General features: G+C 38.6%; 2 protein-coding genes across 9 annotated transcripts in view; both read left to right on the plus strand.

Annotated features, from left to right (window-relative positions):
- Window positions 1-9,254, plus strand: part of PDCL2 (phosducin like 2) — a 28,145-nt gene extending 18,891 nt beyond the window's left edge. Inside the window, exons 5-6 of the mRNA XM_055341686.1 lie at window positions 5,547-5,755; window positions 9,097-9,254. Of these exons, the coding sequence (XP_055197661.1) occupies window positions 5,547-5,755; window positions 9,097-9,254 (367 nt within the window). The remainder of the gene's footprint in view (window positions 1-5,546; window positions 5,756-9,096) is intronic.
- Window positions 9,255-16,059: 6,805 nt separating this feature from the next.
- CLOCK (clock circadian regulator) overlaps window positions 16,060-26,534 on the plus strand; it is a 134,716-nt gene continuing 124,241 nt past the window's right edge. For 5 of the 8 annotated variants that reach the window (XM_055340846.1, XM_055340827.1, XM_055340877.1 and 2 more), the window contains exons 1-2: window positions 16,487-16,525; window positions 17,399-17,477. The gene's annotated coding sequence lies outside the window, so the exon portion shown is untranslated. Of the gene's footprint in view, window positions 16,189-16,317; window positions 16,337-16,486; window positions 16,526-17,398; window positions 17,478-26,534 lie in introns of those variants that run through there. The other 3 variants (XM_055340836.1, XM_055340869.1, XM_055340852.1) reach the window with 2 other exon arrangements.

Here is a 26,534-nt window from a genome sequence, read left to right on the forward strand (position 1 = left end):
CAGGGTTGTGAGTTTGAGCCCCATGTTGAATATAGAGATTATTTAAATAAATAAATAAACTTTAAAAAGAAAATTGAAAAATAACACTCTTTGGCAGTTAATTTTTTTTAACTTACAAAAAAATTTCAAACATACAGAAAAGTAGAAAGAATAATAAAAATGAACACCCTAAATGCCAGCCAGGTAGTTTCAACAATGAACATTTTGATGTTTTGGGTTTTTTTTTTAAGATTTATTTATTTATTTGGAAGAGAGAGAACACAAAAGGAGAGGGAGAGGAAGAGGGAGAAGCAGACTTCCCACTGAGCAGAGAACCTGACAGGGGGCTCCATCCCAGGACCCTGGGATCATGACCTAAGCCAAAGGCAGACGCTTAACTGACTGAGCCACCCAGGGGCTCCATGTTATGTTTTCATTTGTAGATACATAAATGTGTATATATTTGCAGAATCATTTCAAAGTAAATTACACACAGCATAAAGCTCTATTCGTAAGTACTTTGGCCCACATCTTCAAAATATAAGGGTATTTTTTATATAACCACAATACTGTTTCCTCACCTAACAAAATTAGTAATAATTCCAAACTTAATAATTGGTGAAGGATCCAGTCAAGGGTCACGCAGTGCATTTGGATATATCATGTCTCTTAAGTCTCTTTTAAGAGAACAATTCCCTGGTACTCCCCTATACTCCCCAAACAATTTATAGTGCCTACTTGTACTAAGTACAACCCAAATGTCCCCAGGCCTTACCTGCCTGGTATATGATAATTGGTTTGAGTGGACATTCCCCCAAGTCCAAGCCCCAGAGACACTGCAAGCTCCCACAGTTTCACAAATCTCTCTAGCATTAGGTCCCAGCTACGCTGCCCGGGCTCTAAGCCAGTCCAGGAACAGAGGCCATCCCGGGGGCCCTCATCATCTTCATCTCATTCTCTGAAGAAAAAATGTCTTCTCTCTCCAGGTGCTCACAGAAACTCTGTACAGAGCAATTTATGCCAATGAGAGCCCTGCTGTTTACCAGCTCATCAATTCCTCAGACAAATTTTGAGAGGATATCATGTCCTGTAAAAGAAGACATTACTGTTATGTCACTAAAATGCTAATTATTTTTTGAGTAGCTTAAAGCCTTAAAAAGAATTGCTTCCCATTTTTCCTTTACCACTTATCTGGTGAAACCAATCTGTAAATGCTGCTGATTTGGTTTCTCACAAAGAAGTATGAGAGACACTGACGTTTACAATAACGGAATCCGTGTGTGAGAAATGTTATGTACTAAAGTGGTTCACTGAATATCTTTTCTGGGACTCAGCATGATTAGCAGAATAAATGTTGGATCTGAGTGCCCATACCAGAGCATAAAATTACTTACTTTAATTCTAGAAGAATTATTAGATTTGACAAATAATTTTCAAAAATTCATGAGAGAGATTGAATGTGTTACAGTTTCAGCCAGGCTTTTTCATTTCCTTTGATGGACTCAAGGAATAAATATCTTTTTAAATAATATTTTAAGTATTTGTGACCTTCTCAGAAGATATTTTGAGAGGCAACTAATCTAAGATAATTATATGCAATAATCATTTTCTTGACATTAGGAAAATGTATTCATGTATTGGTATAAAACACCCATTTGTGGGTTTTTTTTTTTAAGATTTTATTTATTTATTCATGAGAGACACACACAGAGAGAGAGGCAGAGGGAGAAGCAGGCTCCATGCAGGGAGCCCAATGTGGGACTCGATCCTCGGTCTCCAGGATTATGCCCTGGGCTGAAGGCGACGCTAAACTGCTGAGCCACTCGGGCTGCCTTAAAACACCCAGTTGAAGAAAACTAATATGTAATCAAATTTGTAAAACGGAAAATAATTATTTGTGTGACAATGGTCCTTAGAAAAGCCTAGTTTTTAATAATGGGTTGACTCATAACTTTTCATATTGCAAAATGGAGTATAACTGTTAAACACATTTTTTTTGTTTTTTTGTTTTTAATTTTTATTTATGATAGTCACAGAGAGAGAGAGAGAGGCAGAGACACAGGCAGAGGGAGAAGCGGGCTCCACGCACCGGGAGCCCGATGTGGGATTCGATTCCGGGTCTCCAGGATCGCGCCCTGGGCCAAAGGCAGGCGCTAAACCGCTGTGCCACCCAGGGATCCCTGTTAAACACATTTGTATGTTTAGCTGCCTTCTATAAATGTATAGGAACACTTTTTAAAAGATTTTGTTTATCTGAGAGAAAGAGAAAGAGCCCAAGCAGTGGGAAATGGAGAGGGAGAAGCAGACTTCCCACTGTGCAGGAAGCCTGATGCGGAGCTCCATTCCAGGACCCTGGGATCATGACCTGAGCCACAGGCAGACACTTAACTGACTGAACCAGATGCTCCAAGAGTCTGTTTTTGAACTAGGTTCCTCTGTTCTGTAATTTTAATGTCTTTTTGCCTTTAAAATTCTAGAACTGGACTGACTCTTTATCCAAGTGAAGGCTCAGCTTGCCAAGTGTCCCCTAGGGGGATCTAATCATCCTGGGCCAGTGAACTTAGTGGCTGAGCTTCAGGTCAGCCTTGATTCTGATTTTATTCAATCTTACCCCTGTGCCCAAATTCCAATTTTGGCTTCTACATCATTCTTATGCCAAATGCATATTTTGAACCTCAAATACCATAACTAGGCCCTTATCTCATGTTCAATGTCAGAGGTCTCCCTTACAGTTTACAGTTCTTCTGGGAGTATATTCTGGCCCCTGAGCCCCTTACTAAATGTATTCCCTTACCGCTTGCTGTCAAAATTGTTTTCAGGCAAACCATCTTCTCCCTGCACATAATCTGTTACACCACACTCCCTTAACTCTACACTTTTCACTATCACCACCAATGTCCACCTACCTGCCATTCACCCCACCTACCCCATAAGTGTCTGTCATTACCACTGATCTAGCTCTCCTTCTGACAGTAATGATACAATTCCATTAAATTAGGTATTAGTGGATTCATTTCACCTATTTGAGGAAAACTGAAATTTACAAAGGCAATTTACATTGTTGCTTTGTGTGGAAAATTGATATTTATGTTAGGTGGCTCATGCTTTTCTAATATTACAATAGGTCACCCACTAAAATAAAACAGACTCTAGATTTGTAGAAGGTTGTAGTTATCAAAATAAATGACATTCTATATTTTGAAATGTAAGTTAAACGTATAATGCATTTAATTCGTTTTTCTTAGTTTCTTGCACCATAAATTGATATATAACATCATCTAGTATTAAGAGGATTTCTGAAGATTTTGTAGATGGTGGAGATACAAAGCCATCACTATAGCAGAGAGAGACAATTAAACATAACAATACAGTCTTTTAGGTGCTAGAGTTGAATTTTACCCCTCCTGAAGAAGGGGTAGTACGTTTTATCCTTGGAGGAAGGAAGTCTGGAACTTTCTACAGAGTATGTAATTCCTGGTCTTGGCCTCAAAAAATAAGATTCCCCAAAGAGGAAGTAGACAGGATGAGGTGGGATGTGTTAGAGTGTACAGCTTAAAGAAAGATTACAGAAATAAGACAGCATCTTGCTTTAAGTAATGTGGTAGCAGACGAAGAGACCACAGAGAACCTTGAAAGCTACACAGAGGAGCCCAGACCTTATCCCAAAGACAGTGAAAAGCCACTTAGGGAGGGACTTTAAGCTTGAGAGCAGGGCAGTTGTTACATGGTGAGATTTTCATGCTGAGCTCCCTTTGTCAGCAAGGGTCAAGGATGAATTTGGGTAACTAAGACTGGAAACAGGTCATTTAGGACAATCTGATGAAGCTCAGTTGAGAAAGGAAAGGAGTAAGATAATGGAGAAAAAGAGGAGAGGTTAGTTAGGTATGAGATAAGGAAGTAGGAGCAACATGATTTGATTACCGATTAGATGTAGAGAAAAGGGAGATTTTTGGCCTCTGTGCCAAACTAAGAAAATACAGAAGAAATGTATAATATATACATATATACTTTTTTTTCTTTAAGGGAGGTGGGGACATGAAGTTCATCAGTGTTTTTTGTTTTGTTTTGTTTTTTTAGTTCATCAGTGTTTATATCAGAATGGATAAGATGGCACAGTGAAATGTGTCCAGTATAAGAGAGTCCAGGACACAATCACAAAGAACATCCACATTTGAGTCACAGACAGAAGAAGGAAGTCAAAGAAGTAAAAAGGAAATTAATAGAAAGTGTTATCACAGCAGCTCTTCTTGCCCACGGGTCCTGTCCCCGTGCTTTAATAAAACCACCATTTTTTTTCCCCTGGGGAAAAAAGTGTTATCACAAAAGCCAATAAAAGGGAAAACCTTTCAAGAAAGGAAGTGAACAGAACATAGAGATTATTATTTTCCTTTCTTTTGGGGCTATGAACAAGAGAGAGTGGTTATTTGAAGGAGACACAGAGTTGTAAGTAACTCTTAAAAATTTAGTAACTTAAGTATATTTATAGAAAGTGGAGGAAACAAGAGGGAGAGCAAAATAACAAGCAGAGAAAGGTCCCATGGGAAATGTGTATGGGATAAAGTAAAGGATTGGCTCTGAAACAGTTTGATAAGGCTGTGAATGAGTGAGAGAGAAAAGGAACTAATTGAAGAGTGGGTATATTGGGAGTCAAATGATAGCAGGAAGAATTGCAGGTTCTGGTCACACTTCCAATCAATTTTTTAAAAATTTATTAATCTCTCTACCCAACATGAGGTTTGAATTCATGATCCCAAGATCAAGAGTCGCATGTTCTTCCAACTGAGCCCCTTAAAGATCTGATAGGGAATAGTTCTAGATAATGGGAAATAGGATGCTTCATGGAGTGGGATGTCAAAGAAAAGTGTGGATGAGGTGGAGAAATTCAAGGAAATTTGAGATTAAAAAAAAGAAAGAAAGAAATTTGAGATAAGACACTTTGGATGTCATAATCTCATGTAAAAATAAGCCCAAGGTGGTGAAAAGAGTTGGAATCCTTTGTTTCAACACAGAACTACTAAGGATTCCCTAGAAGTGTCCTGTCTTGTTTTGTTTTCCCTTAGTCCTGTAAACTAGGAACTAACTTGATTAAATTGATGCTAAGTCAGATGTGGTTAGCCTTAGTTACGCATCAAATTCCCATGGTAGCGAGCTTCACTCCCAGGCTATAATTGTGTTTACAATAAATATGGTAGGGCTCTGCAGTTTATCATTACTAAAGGTAAAAATAGAAGATAAGAGTTGATATGCTGTTATATTGAAAGAATATCCAAAGAGGTAAACCTGGGTGGCTTAGTCAGTTAAGTACTGACTCTTGGTTTCTACCCAGGTTTTGGTCTCATGGGTCCTCGGATAGGGCTCTGTGCTCAGCTGGGAGTTGGCTTGAAGATGTTCTCTCTCTGCCCCGCCCCCCCCATGTAGCCCCCCCCCCAAGTAATTAATTAAAAAAAGAATATCTAAAGATGTATTTTTTAAAAAAAGATGTATTTTTGTCATGTAGATATTTCACTTAGTTCATTAGAGATAAGTAGTGTGTTTTTAAAGATGTTGTGTACTGTTTCTCTTTTTAGCATCCCAATGTGTTTGTTGGTTAACCAGCATCTTAGTCTCCTAGCAAGAAAGTTTCCGGAAACTAAGTTTGTTAAAGCCATCGTGAACAGCTGTATTCAATACTACCATGACAATTGTCTACCAACAATTTTTGTTTATAAAAACGGTCAGATAGAAGGCAAATTCATTGGAATTATAGAATGTGGAGGGATAAATCTCAAGCTAGAAGGTAATGATACTATTTTTAAAATGTATATTAAACAGGTGAAAACTTCCAAAAATTTACAAATATCGTGAAAGTTTATCTCCATAAAACATAAGGTATTTTCCCCCTCCCTTCTAATCTCTTCTTGTAGGCCTTCCGATTAATTTTCCTATAGTAATATGCTTCTTACAACATCTACTTGCTTAAATCCTTAAAGGTTCCTTGTGTCAAATAAGTTAAAAATACGGAATCTTCTGCTTAAGAATTTCAGCCTACCAATCCAACTGTATTACTGCAGAGACATCTTACTCATTTGTGCCTTTATTCTTGGTCTCATACTCATGCCCTGGACCCTAAATACCCTACCATTCTTTATTGTTCCTCCATATCCTGTTCCTTTGTGGTTCTCCTAGGTTTCTATTTCTCTCATTACATGACTTTGGACCAATTCATAATCTTCCTCTTCTCTCCTAAATTTCTGTAGCATATTTTCTCTATAAAATTTATTTTTCACTTATCCACATACTATCTGATTTTATCAGTTAATTAATTCCCTTTATTTTCTTTTTCACGGTACGTAGCACAGCACTTTATAATTTTAATTTCTTTAGTAATTTTTATTTCCTGACCTCATTCCAAGGCCATATCCTTGATCTAGTCATTTCTTGGAACTGCTTTAATCTATATTATTAAAATCTTTTTCTCACACCATGTTAAAGCCATTGAGCCTCATCCTTTTAATTAAAAAAATTAATACATAAGAGTACAAATAATAATATAGCAAACATTTATGTAATCGATTACTGCCAAAAATAACAAATGTGAACATTTCTTCATGTTTGCTTGAGCTATTTGTTTGTTGTACAAATAAACATTACAGATATAAAGTTACCTATATTTTCTTCCTAGTCCCATTCCCCTTCCTATCTCTCAGCAGGCAATCATGATCATGAATATTGTGTTATCTGGTCCATGTTTTTTGTGGGTTTTTTGGGCATTTTTTGGTATAAACAATTTTTTAAATTGTTGTAAAATACACATAACATGAAATTTACCATCTTAACCATTTAAAAATATATAATACAGTATTATTAACCATAGTTAACATGCTGTACATTACATACTCAGGACTTATTTGACCATTTTTAAGTATACAGTTCAGCAGCATTAAGTAAATTCACACTGTTGTGCAGCCATCACCACTATCCATCTCTAGAACTCTTTCATCTTACATAACTGCACTCTATACCTACTGACCAATAGCTCCCTATTCCCTTCTCCTCCTCCAGTCTTGGTAACTACCATTCTACTTTCTGACTCCATGAATTGACTACTTTCAATTCATACCTCATATGAATGAAACATACAGTATTTGTCCTTTTGTGACTGGCTTATTTCATTTAGCATAATGTCCTCAAGGTTCATTCATTTTATGGCATTTGTCAGAATCTCCTTACTTTTTAAGGCTGAATAATATTCCATTTTATGTTTAGGCCATATTTTGTGTATCCATTCATCTGTCCATGGACACTTGGGTTGCTTCTACCTTTTGGCTTTTGTGAATCATGATGCTATAAACATAGATGTACAAATAATCTGTTCTAGTCCCCGTTTTCAATTCTTCTGGGTATATATTTGGAAGTAGAATTGCTGGATCACATAATAATTCTATTTTAAGTTTTTGAGAGACAGCATTCTGTTTTGCATAGTGGCTGCCCCATTTTATGCTTCCATCAACAGTGCACAGGAATTCCAATTTCTCCACAACCTCATCAATACTTGTTTTCTGTGTATATGCGTGTGTGTTGTAGTAACAATCCTAATGTATGTGAGGTATTTTCCCCACTGATTTTTAATGTTTCCTAATGTCATTTTTCATGGTTCCAAAACTGCTTCAATTTATTTTTGAAGTTTCTATTGTCTATCCCTGAATCAATGTTTATTCCTATAGCTTTATAACAAGCTAGTAGTCTTCAGTAGGGCAAATCTTTTCCAACATTTTACATAAATGTTGCAATTAGTCGGCTTATATGAAAAATCCAGTTATTAGAATCATTTTTATAGATGAATTGTTGGAGACTTGATATGCAATAACAGTGGATGTTCCTATCCATGAATGAGCTGTATCTCATCATTTAGCTTGGTCTTTTATGTATTTTGTGATTTTCCTCATAGATGTATAGATTACATTTTTTAAAAAGATGTTATTTGTTTCTTCATGAGAGACACACAGAGAGCAGAGACATAGGCAGAGGGAGAAGCAGGCTCCATGCAGGGAACCCCATGTAGGACTCGATCCAGGACTTCAGGATCACACCCTGAGTCGAAGGCAGACACCCAACCTCTAAGCCACCCAGGCATCCCTATAGATTACATTTTGTAACATATTTTATAATTTTCCTCAAATGTGTGTTTTGTAATTTGCCTCATAAATGATCTGTTCATCTATACTGCACTTAGGAATAAATTTAACAAAATGATGAATTTGTAGGGATTGGAATTTTTGGTTATCAGTTCAATTGGAATTTTTGATTATCAGTTCAATTCTTTTGGTTTCTCCCTCAGGTATATTTTGGTAATTTATATGTTTGTTAAAATTTTCCCATTAAAGTTTTCAAATGTCTCAGCATAAGTTTTTCATAGTCTCATAGCCATATTAGAATCTACCTTGGCGGGATCCCTGGGTGGCGCAGCGGTTTAGCGCCTGCCTTTGGCCCAGGGCGCGATCCTGGAGACCCGGGATCGAATCCCACGTCGGGCTCCCGGTGCATAGAGCCTGCTTCTCCCTCTGCCTGTGTCTCTGCCTCTCTCTCTCTCTCTCTCTCTCTCTGTGACTATCATAAAGAAATAAAAATTAAAAAAAAAAAAAAAAAGAATCTACCTTGGCTATGCCCCATTTAAGTTATTTATATGAATTGGTTTCTTTCCTTTTGTGATCGTTTTTGCCTGAGGTATATCTATTAGTTTCTTCAAAGAACAACCTTTTAATTTTATTGGTCACCTAAACTGATTTTGTTTTCCTACTTTTGCTAAGTCTTTTCTTCATTATATTTCTCTTTCAGCTTTTCCTGGATTTATTTTATTGTTTTTTTTTTCCTAGCTGCTTCATTTGAACTTTTAAGACACTTATTTTCAGTCAATTTAAAATAAAGATTTTAGCCATAATTTCTCCCTTTAAGTATAACTTTGCTGTATCCAATGTGTATTTTGATACTGTAACATTTTCATTGTCACTCAAGCTCTAAATATATCCTCACTTATTACACATTAATTTTATTAGCATCAACTACTGTTTCATATAGATGAGAAGTTATTTTCATTTTCCAAGATTTTTATCTGATTTAATGATGGGTTATTTATTGCAGAACTTGAATGGAAACTAGCAGAAGTTGGAGCAATACAGACTGATTTAGAAGAAAACCCCCAAAAAAGCATTGTCGATGTGATGGTATCTTCAATTAGAAACACTTCTATTTATGATGACACTAATAGTTCAAACAGTGATAATGATGATACCAAATAGAAATATTCAATAAATAGCTTCAAAGTATTTATATACTGAATGTTTTGTCGTTCTTTATAATAGAGATCAGAAAATTTTTAGATTTTCATTTTTATATTAGAAGTATAGTTATACATCATTTCAAAAACTTTCAGGTATTTCAGAATATTTATTGCCTCCAACAAAGCCAGAATTTGTATTGAGCCCTTAATATTTTTCTGTGGTTTATCCTTTTTTGACTCATGTTGGATAAAACCACAAAGTATTACAAGTCCTCTGTGTTGCTTACTCCCAAAGAGGCCTATGAATGAAAATAATGAAAGATGACCATGAAATTTCACTTCAGTTACATCAATAGATATTTTTATTATCATTATTTTTTAAGTAGGCTCTACACCCAACATGGGGTTTGAACTCATGATCCTGAGATTGAGTCACATGCTCTACTGACTCAGCCACCCCTATATCGATAGATTTTTTTTTTTTTTGTCTATTATTTAGGGGCCTTGAGTGAAAATACTTAAATTTATGACCATGCTTTTTTTTTTTAAATCTCTTGTTACAAAAAAGATTAACCACTCATTAGAAAAACACAATTTAAGGATTCTGAAAAGTACATAGGAAACATCTGTACTCATTGTTTTTAATAGTTCTGTTATAAAGCAGAAAATTACTAAGTACTCTCACTGATGACTATAGAATCAGAAGTGTATGACATGTAAAGTTTCGAAATTAGGAGAAGTGAGACAAATATATTGTAAGGCTTCCCCATGTTTTAATACTAATCACAGAAGACATCATCATGAAAAAGTATACAATATTAGGACACTGCAGGAGACCTACAGGCTGTTTTATCTTGGCTTAGTAATGAGCAGCACTCTTAAAGATGGTAAATCCAGCATGAAATAGTTCAGTAACAGGTTTTATTCTTCTACTTTGTTTGTATATACATGATGACTCATTATCATTCGGATTGTGGATGTTCACTGATATTTGTGAGAATCCATACTAAGTTTAAATGATTAAATTACAACAGTAAATTGGCGAGAATTGAGACATTTGACATGGAGTCAAGAAAAGACTGCTGTTCCTGTCGGGGGTTGGATGGGGTAATAGGAATCAGAGGCTTTGGACAATGAGGAAGTGGGAGGAAAGTTAAATACAGATTTGAATATGGTAACAGGTAAGGTAAAAATCAGATGATCTAATTTGGCAAAGGATTAGGAAGATGTCTTTCTTCTGAGATGGCTAAGGGCTTTTGAAAACCTACATCTTGGGATGAAAGGATGGAAAATTGAGTTGCACAGATTTTTTTTTAATAGCATTATGCATACATAAGAGAAAATAATAATCTATACTGGTTCAACTCTTGAAATTCTCTTTAACAAATGGATGGACATGTTTCTAGCTACAATAAAAGTTGTGGAAATGAAAAGCCATATTATAAAGTTAAAATATAACTTTAATACCATGTAATGTACATAAGTAACAACATTATTGCATCTCCAGTTAAAACCAAATGCAAAAAGTTCCAAGTGTAATCTTTTTCTTTAGAGTAAATACATATTTGTCTATTTTTCAAGTTAAAATTAACAGAGGAAGTATTAATAGTATTTTAGCTACCTGAATGAAAAGATATGTATTTCCCTTCTAACTCTTAACTCAGATCCACCAGGTGGCAGTAAGTTTTTATTCACAAGAACAGTTAACGAAGACTAATATTTATAAAAATCACAAAATTATAGCATATCTTAATTTGGCTGGTTGATTCCAGTTGGTCTTTTTCAAATTATGCGTCCATGCGGACATTCCCCCCTCTTCCCCCCATACACATTATTCTGGCAAGTTCGTGCCTGCCATTGCAGGTCAGTTCTACTTCCATATGCTATTTCATTTATACATTCTCACTTATAGTGAGAGTAGGGTATAAATACTTGTCAGAATGCTGAGAAATTAATATTTGTTTTCCATTTTATTGAGTGATTTTTATTTAATGGGATATAAGTTTAAAAGTTCTTTTTTTGAAATTGCCAATATTCAATTGTTTTCGACCTACAAAAAAGGGATGATTTCATATATCTCAACCTAATATTTTTCTCTATTCCTTGCTGCCAACCATGCAATTCCCCTCCCTACTTGACAGTGCCTTATTTGTCAAAGCGTAGTCCTGGAATTTGCAGCATTCCCAGAGGCTAGTGAGAAATCAGAATCTCAAGACCCATCCCAGAGTAACTGAATTGGAATTTTTGTTTTAATGAGATCCTTAGGTGATTGAGCAGCACTTGGTATCAAACCCCTTAAATACATCTTCAGTGCATTCTTTAACTTTTCCTTTACATTCTCGGTTATTAAGAGTGATCATATTTCACTATTTGATTTCAGCTTGTCTCCCTTTTGTACTTTAAAACACACTACTAAGGCTAATGCTTGACAGGATTATAATCTGCTGCCTGCATTCATAATCTAGGATATCCTAAAAAGATAATCCTAAAAACCTTCTTTTTAGCATGTTTTACCTTTTATCTCATGTATCATTCATCCATCCATTCATTCATTCACCTCAGGCACTGAAACACATACTGCAAACTCAGTGGTGGACAAAACATAGTTCTTGCCTCTTGGAGTTTACCACATGCTGGTGAGGATGTTAGTTAATAAATAAGAAAACAAATGTCAAACAAATATACATGTAACTTAAGCGTGGTATTATGGAGGAAACAGTGGGCAAAATAGTAACTGTGAGTCTCGGGGGGCGGGCGTGTAGCTGAGAGGTAGGAGAGACCTCTACTTAAAAATGAGGTATGTAGAATTTTGAGACATGAGGACTGAGGAGACAGCCATGAGAAAAGGTAGGAGGGTGATCCAGGCAAGGACACAGTATGTACCAAAGCCAGAGAACAGAGATAGATTAGCAAGGAACTGAGGCAAGTTTCTATGTGGGAGTGTTATGGGAAAAGGAGAAAATGGAGAACATGAGGTGGGAGACGTAGCAAGGGCTAGATCAAACAGGGGATAATTATTGTGATTAGGAATTTGCATGAAATGGGAAGCAAAGGTTTTCAAGTAGGAACATGATTAAATTCATATTTCCAAAAGAATATTCATGCTGCTCTTTAAAGAATAGATTGAAAGGGCATTTGAGATACCCAAGAGGAGACAATTGGACATATGTGTATGGAGCCCAAAGGAGAGGGCTTTTTTTTTTTTTTTGAAATAGATATTATTTTATTTTAAATTCCTTTTTTCATTCTCTTATTCAAATCAGAGCATCCTGTTGATGTTTATTTATGTTTTCTACAAATTGCATTCTAGGAGATTAAAGGGGCTTTACAGAATCCTTGTTACAAGGGACACTGGGTCTGATAAGGCTGAGAAACACAGTTTTAGAAGGAAGTGGGTGTGTGGGGGTTGGTCCCTTCTGGTCCCTCTTTTCAGACCTGCCTGTTGGCTAGGAGGGTACTTTAAGGTCCACCTGTGCCTCGTGGTTGTATTTAATTCTGAAGCCCTCTGTGGCCCCGCATCAAAGCCCTGTCCCCAGCACAGTTCTGCGAGGCTCCGGTATCTGCTTTTCAATTGCTTTGGCACTTCAGAGGGGACAAAAGGAGAGGTGTAGGCTGGAGTCACAAATTTAGAAGTTGTTTCAACCATTCCTAGGGGTCCAACAACAAATTGTAAACATCTAAAACCACCATCCTTACTACTCAACCTTTATGTAGCACTTTATAAGTTACATTTGATCATCCTAATTCTGAGATTCTTCTATCTTTACAGATAAGTGCTCTGAAGCTCAGAAAATTAACTTGTTCAGCGTCTCTTAGTTTAGTATTACTGAGGATTTAAGCCCAGACTTTTGACTCCAAAGTCTGTAATACCACTCATATTATTGTGCTTTCCTCTATTTTAAAGGTTCTAGAAACAGTACTAGTAATTAGCTAAACCATGGAGATTTCTTAAAACAAAAAATCCCCACAAACTGTCCTTATATTCCCTATTACACATATCTTAGATTTCCTATGTTCCAATTCACTTTAAACTATAGTAGAGAAACTAGTAATGCCAATGAATGGCTGGATGAGAGAGGTATTATGAAAGGACAGACAGGACTTTGTAACTGATGGGACCCAAGAACTAAGGGTAGAATTTGAGCAAGAGACGTTAAGCATTACACAAAAGGAGATATCATGCATAATAACCAACACTTACGGGTGCCTGGCTGGCTGAGTGGTTGGAGCATGTGACTTGATCTCAGAATCATAAGTTGGAGCCCCATATTGGGTGTGGAACCTACTTAAAAAAAATACTAGCCAAGAGAGATCTCTTATGTACTGGTATTATTACACACACACACATACATAACTACAACTATATATCTATATAGATCTGTATCTCTATATCTCAATTATCCCATGAGACAGGTTTTCTATTATCCTCATTTTATAGATGAGAAAGCTGAAGAACAGGGAAATAACTTGCTCAAAGTCATGCAGATATTAAGTGGTGGGATTTTAAACAGGCAGTTTAGTTTCCGACTTTGTACACTTAACTCAGCTGTATTGTCTCTATCCAGACATCAACTAGGGGAATCAGTTGGAAATAAAACAGTATAGTGTATGAGAAAGAATTAACAGAATATTTAAATTATATATATAAATTGTGTTTAGGCTGGAGCCCTAAATCTGTGAAACTATGAGGCAAAATGTTTTAGGGAAAAGTAGAATTGGGAAGTTGGAAGAGTTATTAGAAACATCTGATAGGGGGATCCCTGGGTGGCACAGCGGTTTAGCGCCTGCCTTTGGCCCGGGGCGCGATCCTGGAGACCCGGGATCGAATCCCACGTCGGGCTCCTGGTGCATGGAGCCTGCTTCTCCCTCTGCCTATGTCTCTGCCTCTCTTTCTCTGTGTGTGTGTGTGTGTGACTATCATAAATAAATAAAAATAAAAAAAATAAAAAAAAAGAAACATCTGATAGCTTTTTTAGAACAGATAAAATGTGAACTGAATTGTGGGAAATGTTCAAGAAGTGGCTGAGCAGAAAAACAGAGGATTATCAACAGGTCTTGGTAAATGATTAAATACAGAAAGAGAGAGGAAGGAGTCAAAGATGAACATGAGTTGATAGTAGCAACTAAGAGGACAATGGAACCATTAAAAGGGGCAAAGGTATTTTTGAAGATATGAACTCTAGATGATGTAGAACTGAGGAGGGATCACTTTCTCTAGAAGAGAATATAAACATCCATGTCATAAGGTGAAGCACTCAAACCCTCTGGTTTGGCTGCAACCTATCTTACTGGTACTAACTTTGCTTCCTCTCCTGCAACCAGCATCCCTTAGGATTCAGGATAGCAAGTGACAGAAAACTTCTCACTAGTTTAAGCAGTAAAACACAAATATGAAAGAACTAATTTAACTGAAATTTCCAGTTATTTAGTCCACATTGAATTCTGGGCATCAAACGTATTTCCAGGCCGCATCTCCATCTTTCAATCTGCTTTTTTTCCATGTTGTCTTCTTTCTCAGAATAATCCCTAAGTGGAAGGATGGCTTCAGGCCTTCATTTTCCCAGATTTAAGTCCATTGGCAGAGAGCACCCTTCCTGGTAACCCCAGCCTAAGGCAGAGGATTAACTCAAATATGCTGTCCCTGTGGAGTCCTACCTACCCCAGCCAAGCGGACTGAGTGAATAGTTCCCCAAAGGCAATGATCAGAATTAGGGAATGACCGCTGAACAGACAAAAATATCTACTAAAAAAAAAAAAATCCCTTCTGCTTTATAATGGAGTAGGTCAATGAATCCTTCTCTTCCCACTCTTGACAAGAAAAACCCTCAGATGAGGGATGAGGGCTAAGTTCCTTAATTATGGTGTTTTCTGGGCCCTCTGGGCATACAGGCGAGAATTTAAAATGCTTACTGGGGTGACTGTTACCTTGAAAGGTGCAGTTTATAGCTGAAAGGGTTGTGTACTTTTTTTTGAAACAAGAAAAGTGGCTTCTATGTCAAATCCCAAGGACGTTCACTTAAAACATGAGAACGGCTAGAAATGAGGACTGCGCAGACCTCTTTTCCCATCATCTGCAGCTACGGAGACGTGCCTTCCCACGCGGACCGAGTGTGTGTTTAAGCATCAAGGGGAGTGATTTCCCCTAACGTTAGGTAGGAAGTAATCTCACGTTTCTCTAGAAAGGGAAGCCTTGCAAATCTGGTCCCTGGCGTTCGCCCGTGCTTCCGCCCCCACCTTTCGCCGGGCGGTCACCAGGCCTCCACGACCGGGTGCGGAGCCCCGGGGGACACACGCTGACCTCCTGACCCCCGTCACCCCGCGCCCCGGCCCCGGGCCACATCCGGTGTCCGCAGGCCCCGGGATGCGCATCCACCTTCGCCAGCCAGCTCTCCCCGCCCCGAGAGAGCAAACACGGGGGGGAGGGGGCGGATGAAATCTTCCCTGGTGCGCTGGCTACGAGAGCGAGGGTCCCGCTTCGGGCCCCGGGCGCCTCCGGCCAGAAGCCCTCCCGCCGCCGCCGCCGCGCTCCCCGCAGGCCGCCCCCCGCCCGCCTCCCCTCTCCGCCCGGCCCGGCCCCGCCCCCCCCCCCCCCCGGCTTTCCAGGACTGAGCGCGAGGAAGTGGGCGCCCGGGAGCTCCCGGTTTCCCTCCGCCGACGGCGCAGACGCACGGCCCGAGGGCGCCGGAGTCTCCCCGGCGCCCGGGATCCCCTCCGCGGCTCCGCGCCGCCTAACGGGCCAAGTCGCATGCGCGCCGAGCTGCGCCGGGGAAAGGGAGAGTGAGGGGAGGGGCGAGCGGCGAGCGCCGGCCGCCGGAGCCCGCGGGGGCCGCGGACGACGCATGCGCCGCCAGGGAGCGCAATCACGGGCCGCGCTCGCGGCTGCCGGCTCCGAGAGGAAACCCCGCGGGCGAGAGCGCGGAGCAAATCTGGCCGCCGACGCGTGCGCGCTCCCGGTGAGTGGCGCCCCACCGGGTGGGCCCGGGGCCTCCCGTCCGCCGGCCGCCCGCCTCGCCGGCGCATGCGCGCTCCCGGGGCCGGTGGAGGAGGGGAAGGGAAGGGAGGGGGAGGAGCGGGCGGCCGTAGCGGTGCATTTTTTTGGAGGTAGGTGGGCGGGGGTGGGGTGGGAGGGGGAGCGCCGCCCGCGGGCCCAGGTGCTGCGTGTGCCGGCCGCCGCGGGGTCGCCCGGACGCCGCCGGGGTCGCGGCTCCGAGTCGCCGCAGCCGGAGTCCGGGGTGGGGGAGGGAAGGAGCCGGAGCCGGAGCCGGAGCCGGAGCCGCCGCCAGCCACACGGTGAGGGCGCGGGGAAGGGAGGGCGGGGGAGGGGGGCGCCGGGGGGCGGCGGCCCGGGCAGGGCCGGGCGGGAGCCGGAGCCGGAGCCGGAGCCCAAGTTCCCTGCCGGTGGCCCTGCTGTGCCCTTTCCCGGGAGTTGGGGTGGAGCCGCGCTCTGGTTGCGGGGCCCTCCGGGGCCGCTGGGGTTACCTGCGGGGCGGCGGCGGGGCCGGGGCCGGGGGCCGGGGCCGGGGGCCGGGGGCCGGGGGCCGGGGGCCGGAGCGCGCGGCGGCGCTGGGGCCGGTTCCCGCGGCGGCGCGGCCGGGAAAGCCGCAGGCGCGGGGCCGGGAGGGCTTTCGCCGGGGACCCGCTAGGCCTTGTGACCCACTTTATTCCTGTCACAACTCGGGCACGTTTGGAGCGGCGCCCAATGGGGCGGCGGGGCGGCCAGCTCCTCCGGGGAACCCCCGCCCTCCCGGCGCCCGGCCCGCAGTCGGAGCGGGCGGCCGCCGCCCGGGGGCTGGTTCCGTTAGGGGTCGGGGTTCCGGGGCTGCGGGCGGCGGGGCGCCCCTCTGTGCCCGCCGTGCCCGCTGCGGCGGGGCGCCCCGGGCCTCTCCGCCCGGTCCCGGCGCTCCGGCCCCCGGCGGGCCCTTCCTGCACGTAGCGCCGCAGAGCTGGGGACGCTCCGGAGTGTTTTCGCGGCGGGTAGAGGTCCTGTGGGTGCCCCCGGGCTCCCGAAACATCCACGCCCCCGCCTGTGACCTGGCGCATCCCACAGCTCGGATCAGGTGGTCGTTGCCTTGCCCTGGGGATGCCACGCAGGAGGAGGACTTTAGGGCTTACCAGTCTTTTTTTTTTTTTTTTTAAATTAAAATCCGATGTTTTCTTTTACAGTGAAAGCAGAGCACAAGAAGAAAGTTTTGCAGTCATTGGTGATATGACTATTACGCTGATCCCCCAAATCAAAGAAAAGGTAACTTCACTTATTGCATTCTAACTGTTGGCTTTTTGTTTTTGTAGTAAGAGAGTTGTGGGTTTGTTGTTTTGGTTTGGTTTGGTTTGGTTTTGTGTTTTGCGCCTTCTTCACCTGCTTCACAGAACAAACGTCCCGAAAAGGATAAAACTTAGCTAATGAGTTGCTTTCTTGAAAGTCATCCCTTGGGACACCTCACATCTGGTTTTTTTGTTTTTGTTTTTTTATTTGCTTTGTGTTTTGCGCCTTCTTCACCTGCTTCACAAAACAAGCGTCCCGAAAAGGATAAAACTTAGCTAATGAGTTGCTTTCTTGAAAGCCATCCCTTGGGACACCTCAAATCTGGTTCGTTTTTTAAGATCTTGTGGGGGGTGGGCAAGGGAGGGAAAGGAGACTAACTCAGGTAGTTATGTAGTTGGAAGGACAAGATGTCATTAAAGGTTAGGCAGGAGAAGGCAGATGAATGTTGTGGTGGAGCTAGTCTCGATCAGCCACGAGAAGAAGAATGAGGAAGCTTTTTGTGCACTGGCATGGAGAGCTCTCCAAAATCTGTTATAAAGTGGGGGGAAAAAAAGGCAACCCCAACAAGGTGTAGGACAGTGTGAATAATGTGCTACTTTATGTGTAAAGATGTGGGGGAGGAATAAGGATATGAACTTGCGTTTGCTCTTCAATCATAAACTCTGGGAGGATACTGGGGAAGTAGTACCAGTGGGAGAGAGGGAGAAACTGTAGTGTCGATGAAGGGGGGTGGGAAGTGAGATGTATACTGCATGTGTCTTGGTATTCAAAAATTTTTGTGATGATGTTACAGATTCATAAACTAGGTTAAACAAAAATCCTCTTCAAAATGACTTGCTCTGTGGGTTTTGTCTGTTTGCCTGTCTCTGTTCCATTACTTGTGTTGATTTGGGCCATTTTCAGTATGATTTCTCTTACTGTTTTTTAGAAAAATGACATTGAAAGTTTAGAATAAGCTTGGCTCTTTCTCCTTTAATTTTTAAGATGCTAAATGTCGCAGACTAACTCCTGCAGACGCTTAGTTGTATTTTGCTTTGCTTAAATATATAGTGGCATTGTTTACATGGGGCATTATGGCTGGATTATGCAGTTTTCAAAGGATGGTTTTGTGTCCCCTTCCTCTTTTTTCAGGAGTCATAGTCCTATGAAATTTTACTTTTCTTAACCACAGAGTTGTGGTAATTAGAGAATATGAACACTCCATTACAATGATAATAGACCTGATTGTCTAGTAGTTTGCTTTTCAGACTGGGAAACTTTTTTCTCTTAAGGAAATCACATATGAACCTCAATGAAAATTTGTGAAGATAGTTCTTATGAAAAATTAAAGTTGAGATGCAGTGTCCTTCCATTGGTGCAATAATGTAAAAAACTTTTTATGATTTATGGATTGCTGTAAAATTTTTTTTTCTTTAAAAGCTCTGTCAGCCTAACCTTTTTAATTAGGTTAAAATTGAAAAAGGGCTTTGTTAGAGTGGATATAATTTTGAGGGGAGGGTACTGAAACTCCCTCTGGTGGCTAATACTGTATAATCAAAGTAGTGAACCTTGAGTAGTGGGTGACAATTGGTTTGGGCATTTCTGTTACCAGTATTCCTTTTCATTTTGCAGGATAGGATAATTGCATTATTTCTGTTTGATCTGTAGGTCTGTAGTAGCCAAGCTTCTGCAAAATGGCATTTATTTTTCATTTGAATACCATGTGGGTTTATTAATCCATTTTAAAAATGGAATCATATTTCAGAATTTTACTTAATATTATTTTTAAAATTATAGAAGTAAATTGATGCTGATGAAAGATGAAAACAACACAATTTGTATCTAAGTGAAAACTTCCTTTGCATACCTAGACTTTTATTTCACATCCCTCCCCAGAGATAACTGCTGTTAACACTGTTGTATAACCACCTAGATCTTCTGTGTGTTTATAAACATGACTTCTTCATACCGAAAATTGAATTATCTCTTCTGTCCGTTCGCTTCTGCTGTGGGCTCTTTTACTACCAACAGGGCAGGGAGACAACTTGGAGTATTTCAGAAAGTTTAACATATGGTTTACTCCTTAGAACATACTCTTTTCTCTTGTGAGGGGCCAGTCGGCTTGGAGTGCATTTACAACTTGCAGTTAGATCATACTGGTGTGAGCTTTCTCTGGTGTAGGTTGGATTCAGCTGAAAGAGTTGGATTCCTTGGATTCTAGGGTTTTCTTTGGGCTTTGACCTGGTCAGTAGTTCACAGGTTAAACTTTTTCTCCTGTTCTTGCAGACCACTAGGAACTCCTTAGATTACATGATGAGTTTCTTCGGGTCTTCTGAAGTGAATGTAGGCAGACTCTTAACTAAGAGATGCTGATTGTCTTGAATGAAATCTAGCCTGTGAAGGGGAAAGGAGGAGAAGAGGCTTTTTGGTCTGATTTGTGCTTAGCCTGACAGCAGACATGTCGCCTGACAGGGAATATGCACACCTCCACCCACCTCCTATCTCCCCCTGCAAGAGAATACTACTTTTCTAATAATTCTTTTCAGGTGAAAGAGTGCAGAAAGTTAAGAGGATTAACCAAAACTAAATCTTTACTCAGCTATGTGAGATACATAGATGAAGTACCATCGACCTTGCCCTCTTTGGGTTTGAAATCAAGTGTAATTAAAAGAGCACATATGTAATGATTGTTACACAAGATAGGAAATGATCGATTCCAGAAGAAAAATATACGTAAGGTTTATATAAGGGTGAGACTGTTTCCAGCCTTTTATTTTTACAGGATGGGGTTTGGAGAAATAATTTATATTCAACCTTTTAAATAGTTAAGAAAGGATAGAGCAAACTTAGAAAGCTCCAGTCTTAGCCTTCAATGAATAAGGAAGTAAGGAATTTAGTTGCATTGTTATAGCAGACGTTTATAAGACTAATTGATACTTGCTTTTTTTTTTTTATAATGGTACACAGGAGAGAGCCATTTGATGTTTAGCCTTGATAATTATGATACAGCTTACATTAGATTTCAGGATTGTTAGGAATATTAGGAAATTTAATTGTCAGTTGTTATCTACCATCTGATATGTCAGGCAGTGTCAGTATTAAAACTAAATTGTTTCTTTTTTCCTTTCCTGAAAGCACATATTTAATGTATTCTTCCCCCACAGTTTTACTTCTTGTGCTGTGTCAATTAAAATACATGTTGGCTACAAATATCTTAAACAATGAAAACAATGAAAGCAAACAACATTGTGAAAAGTCAAAGTTCTATATTACACCAAAATTACCTTTTATTGTTTTGTGTGTTTCCGTCCAATTCTTTGCAGATGCATAAATTTTTTTCTTATGGGCATTGTACCAGTAAAGATTGCATTTTCCCTTTTATCAAGTCTAACATGCTACATGAAGTTGTATGAATTACTTTTAGAATAAAGTGTCAGAGTGATTTATTTCTTACTAATTGACTATAATTACCGTATTGGCATTTATATTTATAGGTTGCTTTTCAACCGTTTGTTAGTGTAACTTCTGTAAATTAGATGGATAGTGTACAGCTCTGTTAGTGTAACTTCTATGAATTAGATGGATAAGAGATTCCTATTTTTCTCCATGTTTTTGGTTATGCAAATTTTAAATTCCCTAAACCCATCCTCATAAGTATAGTGTTGTCTTTTTTTATTAATGTGTTTTAGGTGTGTATTTCACAGAGATGTAATTCTGCTATTTTAAGTCTTAGACTACGTTAACAGAAATCACTTGTAAAAATTTTTTTATTTTATTATTTATTCATAAAAAATACACAGACAGAGGGAGAAGCAGGCTCCATGCAGGGAGCCCAATGTGGGACTCGACCCTGGGACTCCAGGATCACACCCTGGGCCGAAGGCAGTGCTAAACCGCTGAGCCACTGGGCTGCCCGTAAAAAAATCTTTATGAATTGCTTTTGACCTGTGGTATACTGCTTAGGATGTGACTTACGTTTATTTTTCAGAAACATTTTAATTTCTACATTTATGAGGTCAAATAGTAATACAGAAATTCCCACTTTTTCAGAGTTCACGTTTAATCAGGTACTTTAATTTTTAATTTTCACCTAGAATAGTGGAAAACAAAAATACAGGTTAGTTCATGTTAAGGGGTTTTGTATTTAAAGACAAAACAAATGACAGATGGGGGTTTTACTAGTAAAGACTAAACCATATCCCTAGTTAAGAATTTGTTATTTGCATTAAAATATGACTTTAATGTAAATAATGCCTTTGTCTCTTTCTTAATCTCTTTCTCCCAGTTATAAAAATAGCACATCCCTAACATAGAAAATTTGGGAAACACAAAAAAGCATGAGTTAAATTTTTAATGTATCATTGGAAATCCCACCACAAGGAAGTGCCATTATTAACCTTCTGGAATATCTTCCAGCATTTTGTTTAGCCATTATATAAATATATGTGTACTTAGTAGAGGCTTAATGATATTTACAAAATGGGCTCATAATGCACCTACTGTAGTGCAAATTATTCTGTTCACTTACCAATAAATCCTGAACATCTTAATGTCAGTATTTTTCTACAACATGATTATTTTTAATGGTTGTAGACTACTTTTATCTTTTTGTGTGATAATTTACTAACTGATCTTTTTCAGTTGGACATTTAAGTTACCAATTTTTAAAATAATAGTGTCACTTTTGAATTAGAATTTAAGTAGACTAATACTGAATTTGTATTACTACCCAGATTAAACCGAGCTTTTGTGCTTTGTGTTGAAAAAAATATACCAAAATATATAATAAATTATCTAATAATGATCCATAATAAAGTGAACCCAAGATTTTTATAATGTTATTTTATTCCTAAAGTATGTTTTACTTTGAATTGTATTAATCTAACTTTGCATTTTATGAGCATAAATCATTTGAATAACAGTTTTCTAGAACAGGCTTTCTAAGTAGGGTGGGGAAGTAGTCTGTACACATTAAAATGAAGTTCAACAGAGAGGTTTTTTTGATTGCTCCAAAACACTTCCTTAAAAGGAAAATCTAAATACCAAGAAAGAATCCTTCATCACCTGCAAATTGACATTAGCTTTGTATAGGATTTCTGTGACATTTTATTCTACTCCTAGGTATATCTGTATCTTCCAGTTTAAGTTGGGGGGATAAACTAAGTTAAATTACTTTTAAGAGAAAATAGGTGAGCTCTTACTTAAAGTTCAATACGGTAATTTTTAGTATGTCTTCTCTTGTCTATTTTTGGAAGTTTCTCAGGTTTAATGAATATACTTTTGATAGTGACTCCTTTTTACTTTTTTCTCTAGCATGAAAGTAGAAGTTTTTAGTTTTATTTTCTCAGTGATGTGACCAGATAATTAAAATATCTGGTTTTATTCTAAGTAAAGCTTGTTTATTGCCTGAAACTTAATGACAAAGACAGCACTACTTTAACAAGGCCTTAATGACTTACATTGATAGAGTGGTGTGGTGATCAGGAGAGCAAGGTTCTAGAGCTAGCCTGCTTGGGGCATTCAGATCCTGACTTTACTGCTAGATGGCTGTAGGACCTTGGACGAATGTTACCTCAATTTCTCATTTATAAAAGGAAGATAATACTGGTTTATAATATGATTTGAAGATTAAATGAGACAACACATGGAAATTACTTAGAACAAAGAGCATTATATTACATAGTTAAGTGGTCAATAAATGTTAGTGGTTATTCTGGTTTTGTTATTTTCAAAGTGTATACCAGACAGGGCTCTTACCCCCCCCACCCCCCCACTCCCAATTTAAATATATTTAAAGAAGTTGCTTAGAGTTTAGTTTTTTGTTTTGTTTTGTTTTTAAAGATTTTATTTATTCATGAGAGACACAGGAAGAGAGGCAGGGGGAGAAGCAGGCTCCTTGCAGGGAGCCTGACTAGGGACTCGATCCCAGGTCTCCAGGAACACACCTTGGGCTGAAGGCGGTGCTAAACTGCTGAGCCACCCAGACTGCCCTTAGAGTTTAGTTTTTTATTTTTATTATTTATTTATTTATTTTTTTAATGATAGAGAGAGAGAGAGAGAGAGAGAGAGGCAGAGACACAGGCAGAGGGAGAAGCAGGCTCCGTGCACCGGGAGCCCGACGTGGGATTCGATCCCGGGTCTCCAGGATCGCGCCCTGGGCCAAAGGCAGGCGCTAAACCGCTGCACCACCCAGGGATCCCTAGAGTTTAGTTTTTATGTAGAGTTTGGAGTGCTTCTCTTTTTATGTGACTTAGAATAATAAAGTTACTAGAACATATTTCCAAGATGCATGGTATTGTCTATTTCTTTGAAGTCCTTTGTCAAGTTTTGATTCGTGAAACTGGTAACTGGTTTTCTTCTGTGTTGAAACTGAGATTTTAGTTGAGGTAATATTAGAAAAAGTTATTTAGGAAACCCACAGATTAAAATGAAAAATGTTAGTACTTAAATTTTGTTTTACAACTTTATAATACAATGGAAATATCAAAGATTTTTAGTAGAAGCAAGAAGTGAAGTGAGCAAACCATTAGTGGGAAAATCTGTTTCCAACTCGTACCTGATAATTTTTGTCTCCATCAGAAATGGTGACAATATAATAATGTATTTATAATTATAAAGATTTCTTAGTTTCAAGATTAGACTTTTATTGCGTGAAGTAAGTTTATATTAACTTCTTTTTAGACTTGATCATTCTTTTTCTGTAAGTCTGTAATCTTGTTGGAGCTGATCATTAAAATTTGTAAACTAATTTTTCTTTTGAAAAGTGTTGTGGTTTTTGTAAAAATGAGTCTTGTTCCTTAGAAAAGAATTAAGGTGCCAAAAATCACAAAGAAAATCTATGATGCAAAAAACTACCTAAAATCTCAAGGATGAGCCCAATTAAAAACTTTTTTTTTCCAGTATTTTCTGAGGCATTTGTGTGTGTGTGTTGCAATTTTATAGTAAGTGGAATATTTGTAGTTCTGTAAACTTTTTTTTTTTTATGTGTACTGGATGTCTTTGTGAATAAATACAGATTATCATTATTTTAATCAAGTGTTAGTCTTTTACTTTGAGTAGTTAATTCTTTTTTTTTCTAAGTTTGCCACTACCATCAACTTTGACTTCATTGAATCATCTGCTTTGCATTCCTTTTTATCCCTCTGTTTTGCTTTCTTTTGAGTTAATAAGTTATTTTTATTCTGTTTTCCTACTATTTGGTTGTGAGTTATATATTCTTATATTTTTAGTGGTTCCAGAGATTATAACTAGTATACTTAATATTATAGTACAAATGACTGCTTCTATCATTCTGCAATAGTGCGAGTTTCTTAATTTTTAACTCCTCCTCCAACCTTTTTGTATTATTATTGTTCTATATTTTATTTGTGCAGATTTTAAACTCCATATTTTAGACAGCCAATTTTTGTTAATACTTACTTTTTCTAGGTTTCTTCCTTCCTGTCTTTGTGTGCTTCTTTCTGGGATCATTTTCCTTTTGTTTGAATAGCTTCCTTTAGTATATTTAATACTAATCTACCTACAATGATTTTTTTTGAGATAGTCTTAATTTCATATTTTTTTTGAAGATTTTTTTTTTTACTGAATATAGAAATCTAAGTTGGTAATTAATTTTTTTCTTTATTAAAAAATGTTGTCTTCTGGCTTTTTATTGAAGTCCACTTCTAGTCTTATTGAAGGTAATTATTACCTTATAATCTTGCTGATAATCTTTTATTTTTCTTTGACTACTTTTAAGACTTTCTTTTTTTAGTATTTTAGCTTTTTGACTATGATGTGTTGAGGTGTGGTTTTCTTTGTGTTTTGCTTTATGTTCATTCAGCTATATGAATTAGTAGTTTGATGTCTTTTAATTTGAGGATATTCTGTTATTCCTCTTCAAATATTGCTTCTGTTTCCTTCCCTCTTTTTCAGATTCTCATTTAGACATGATATAAGTCAATGATTATGTTCCACACATCTCTTAAAATTTTTCTCAGTGTTTCATTTGAATATCTTCTGTTGACCCTCCTTCCATTAGTAAAACTAATTTCTCTTTTGTTGAAACTGATTTATTGTATTCTTAATTTTACATTGTAATTTTGAGTGTTAGAACAATTTAATTCTATTTTATAGATTTCTAGTACTGAGTTCTCTTGAATATACTGATTAGTTATTTAAATGTTTGTTGATTCCAATATCTGCATCATCTGCTCTGCTTATAGGATTTGTTTTTCTGTTGGTTACTGGTTGTGTGGTTGTATGTTTCCAGCTCTTCATATGCATGCTGAGTTTCTGAAGGAACTTGTCCATTTCATCTATGTTGTAGAATTTGTTGGTAATCTTATTATCTTTTAAATACAGAACTTACAGTTCTGTATTTAAAATTTATAAGATTTTAAATATATATTTTTATATATATTAAAATTTATATATTTAAGATTTATAGTTAAATCTGCAATCTGTAGAGATTCAGTATCATTTTTGACTTGGGTAATCTGTATCTTTTTTTCACTTGATCAATCTGGCTAGAGATTTATTAATTTTATTAAGGTTCTCAAAGAAACTGCTTTAGGTTTAGCCAATTTTCTCGGTTTGTTGTTTATTTCCTACCTCTGTTCTGAACTTTATTATTTTCTTTAACTTTTTAGTTAAAGTTTAGTTTTTTAGTTTTAGTTTGTTTTCTGTTTCCAGTTTCTTCGGGTACAAGCTGAGGTCATCGATTCCCTGTCTGCATTCCTCCCCTGTCCATCCCCAGTTGTGGTATAAACTTCCCTCTAAATATTGCTTACAAATTTTATATATATATATATATATATTTTTCCATTTTCATTCAGCTCAAAATAGTCTCTGATCTGCTTTTTTTTATTTATTTTATTTATTTTTTTATTTTATTTTTATCTGCTTTTTGATGTCATCTTTGACCAATAAATTACTTAGAAGTGTGTTAGTTTTTAGATATTTGAGGATTTTCCAGAATTTAACTTAAAAACTTTCTGTTTCTGGGATCCCTGGGTGGTGCAGCGGTTTGGCGCCTGCCTTTGGCCCAGGGCGCGATCCTGGAGACCCGGGATCGAA

Source organism: Nyctereutes procyonoides, unplaced genomic scaffold, assembly GCF_905146905.1.
Source record: "Nyctereutes procyonoides isolate TBG_1078 unplaced genomic scaffold, NYPRO_anot_genome, whole genome shotgun sequence".
In the NCBI taxonomy this organism is placed as follows: Eukaryota; Metazoa; Chordata; class Mammalia; order Carnivora; family Canidae; genus Nyctereutes; species Nyctereutes procyonoides.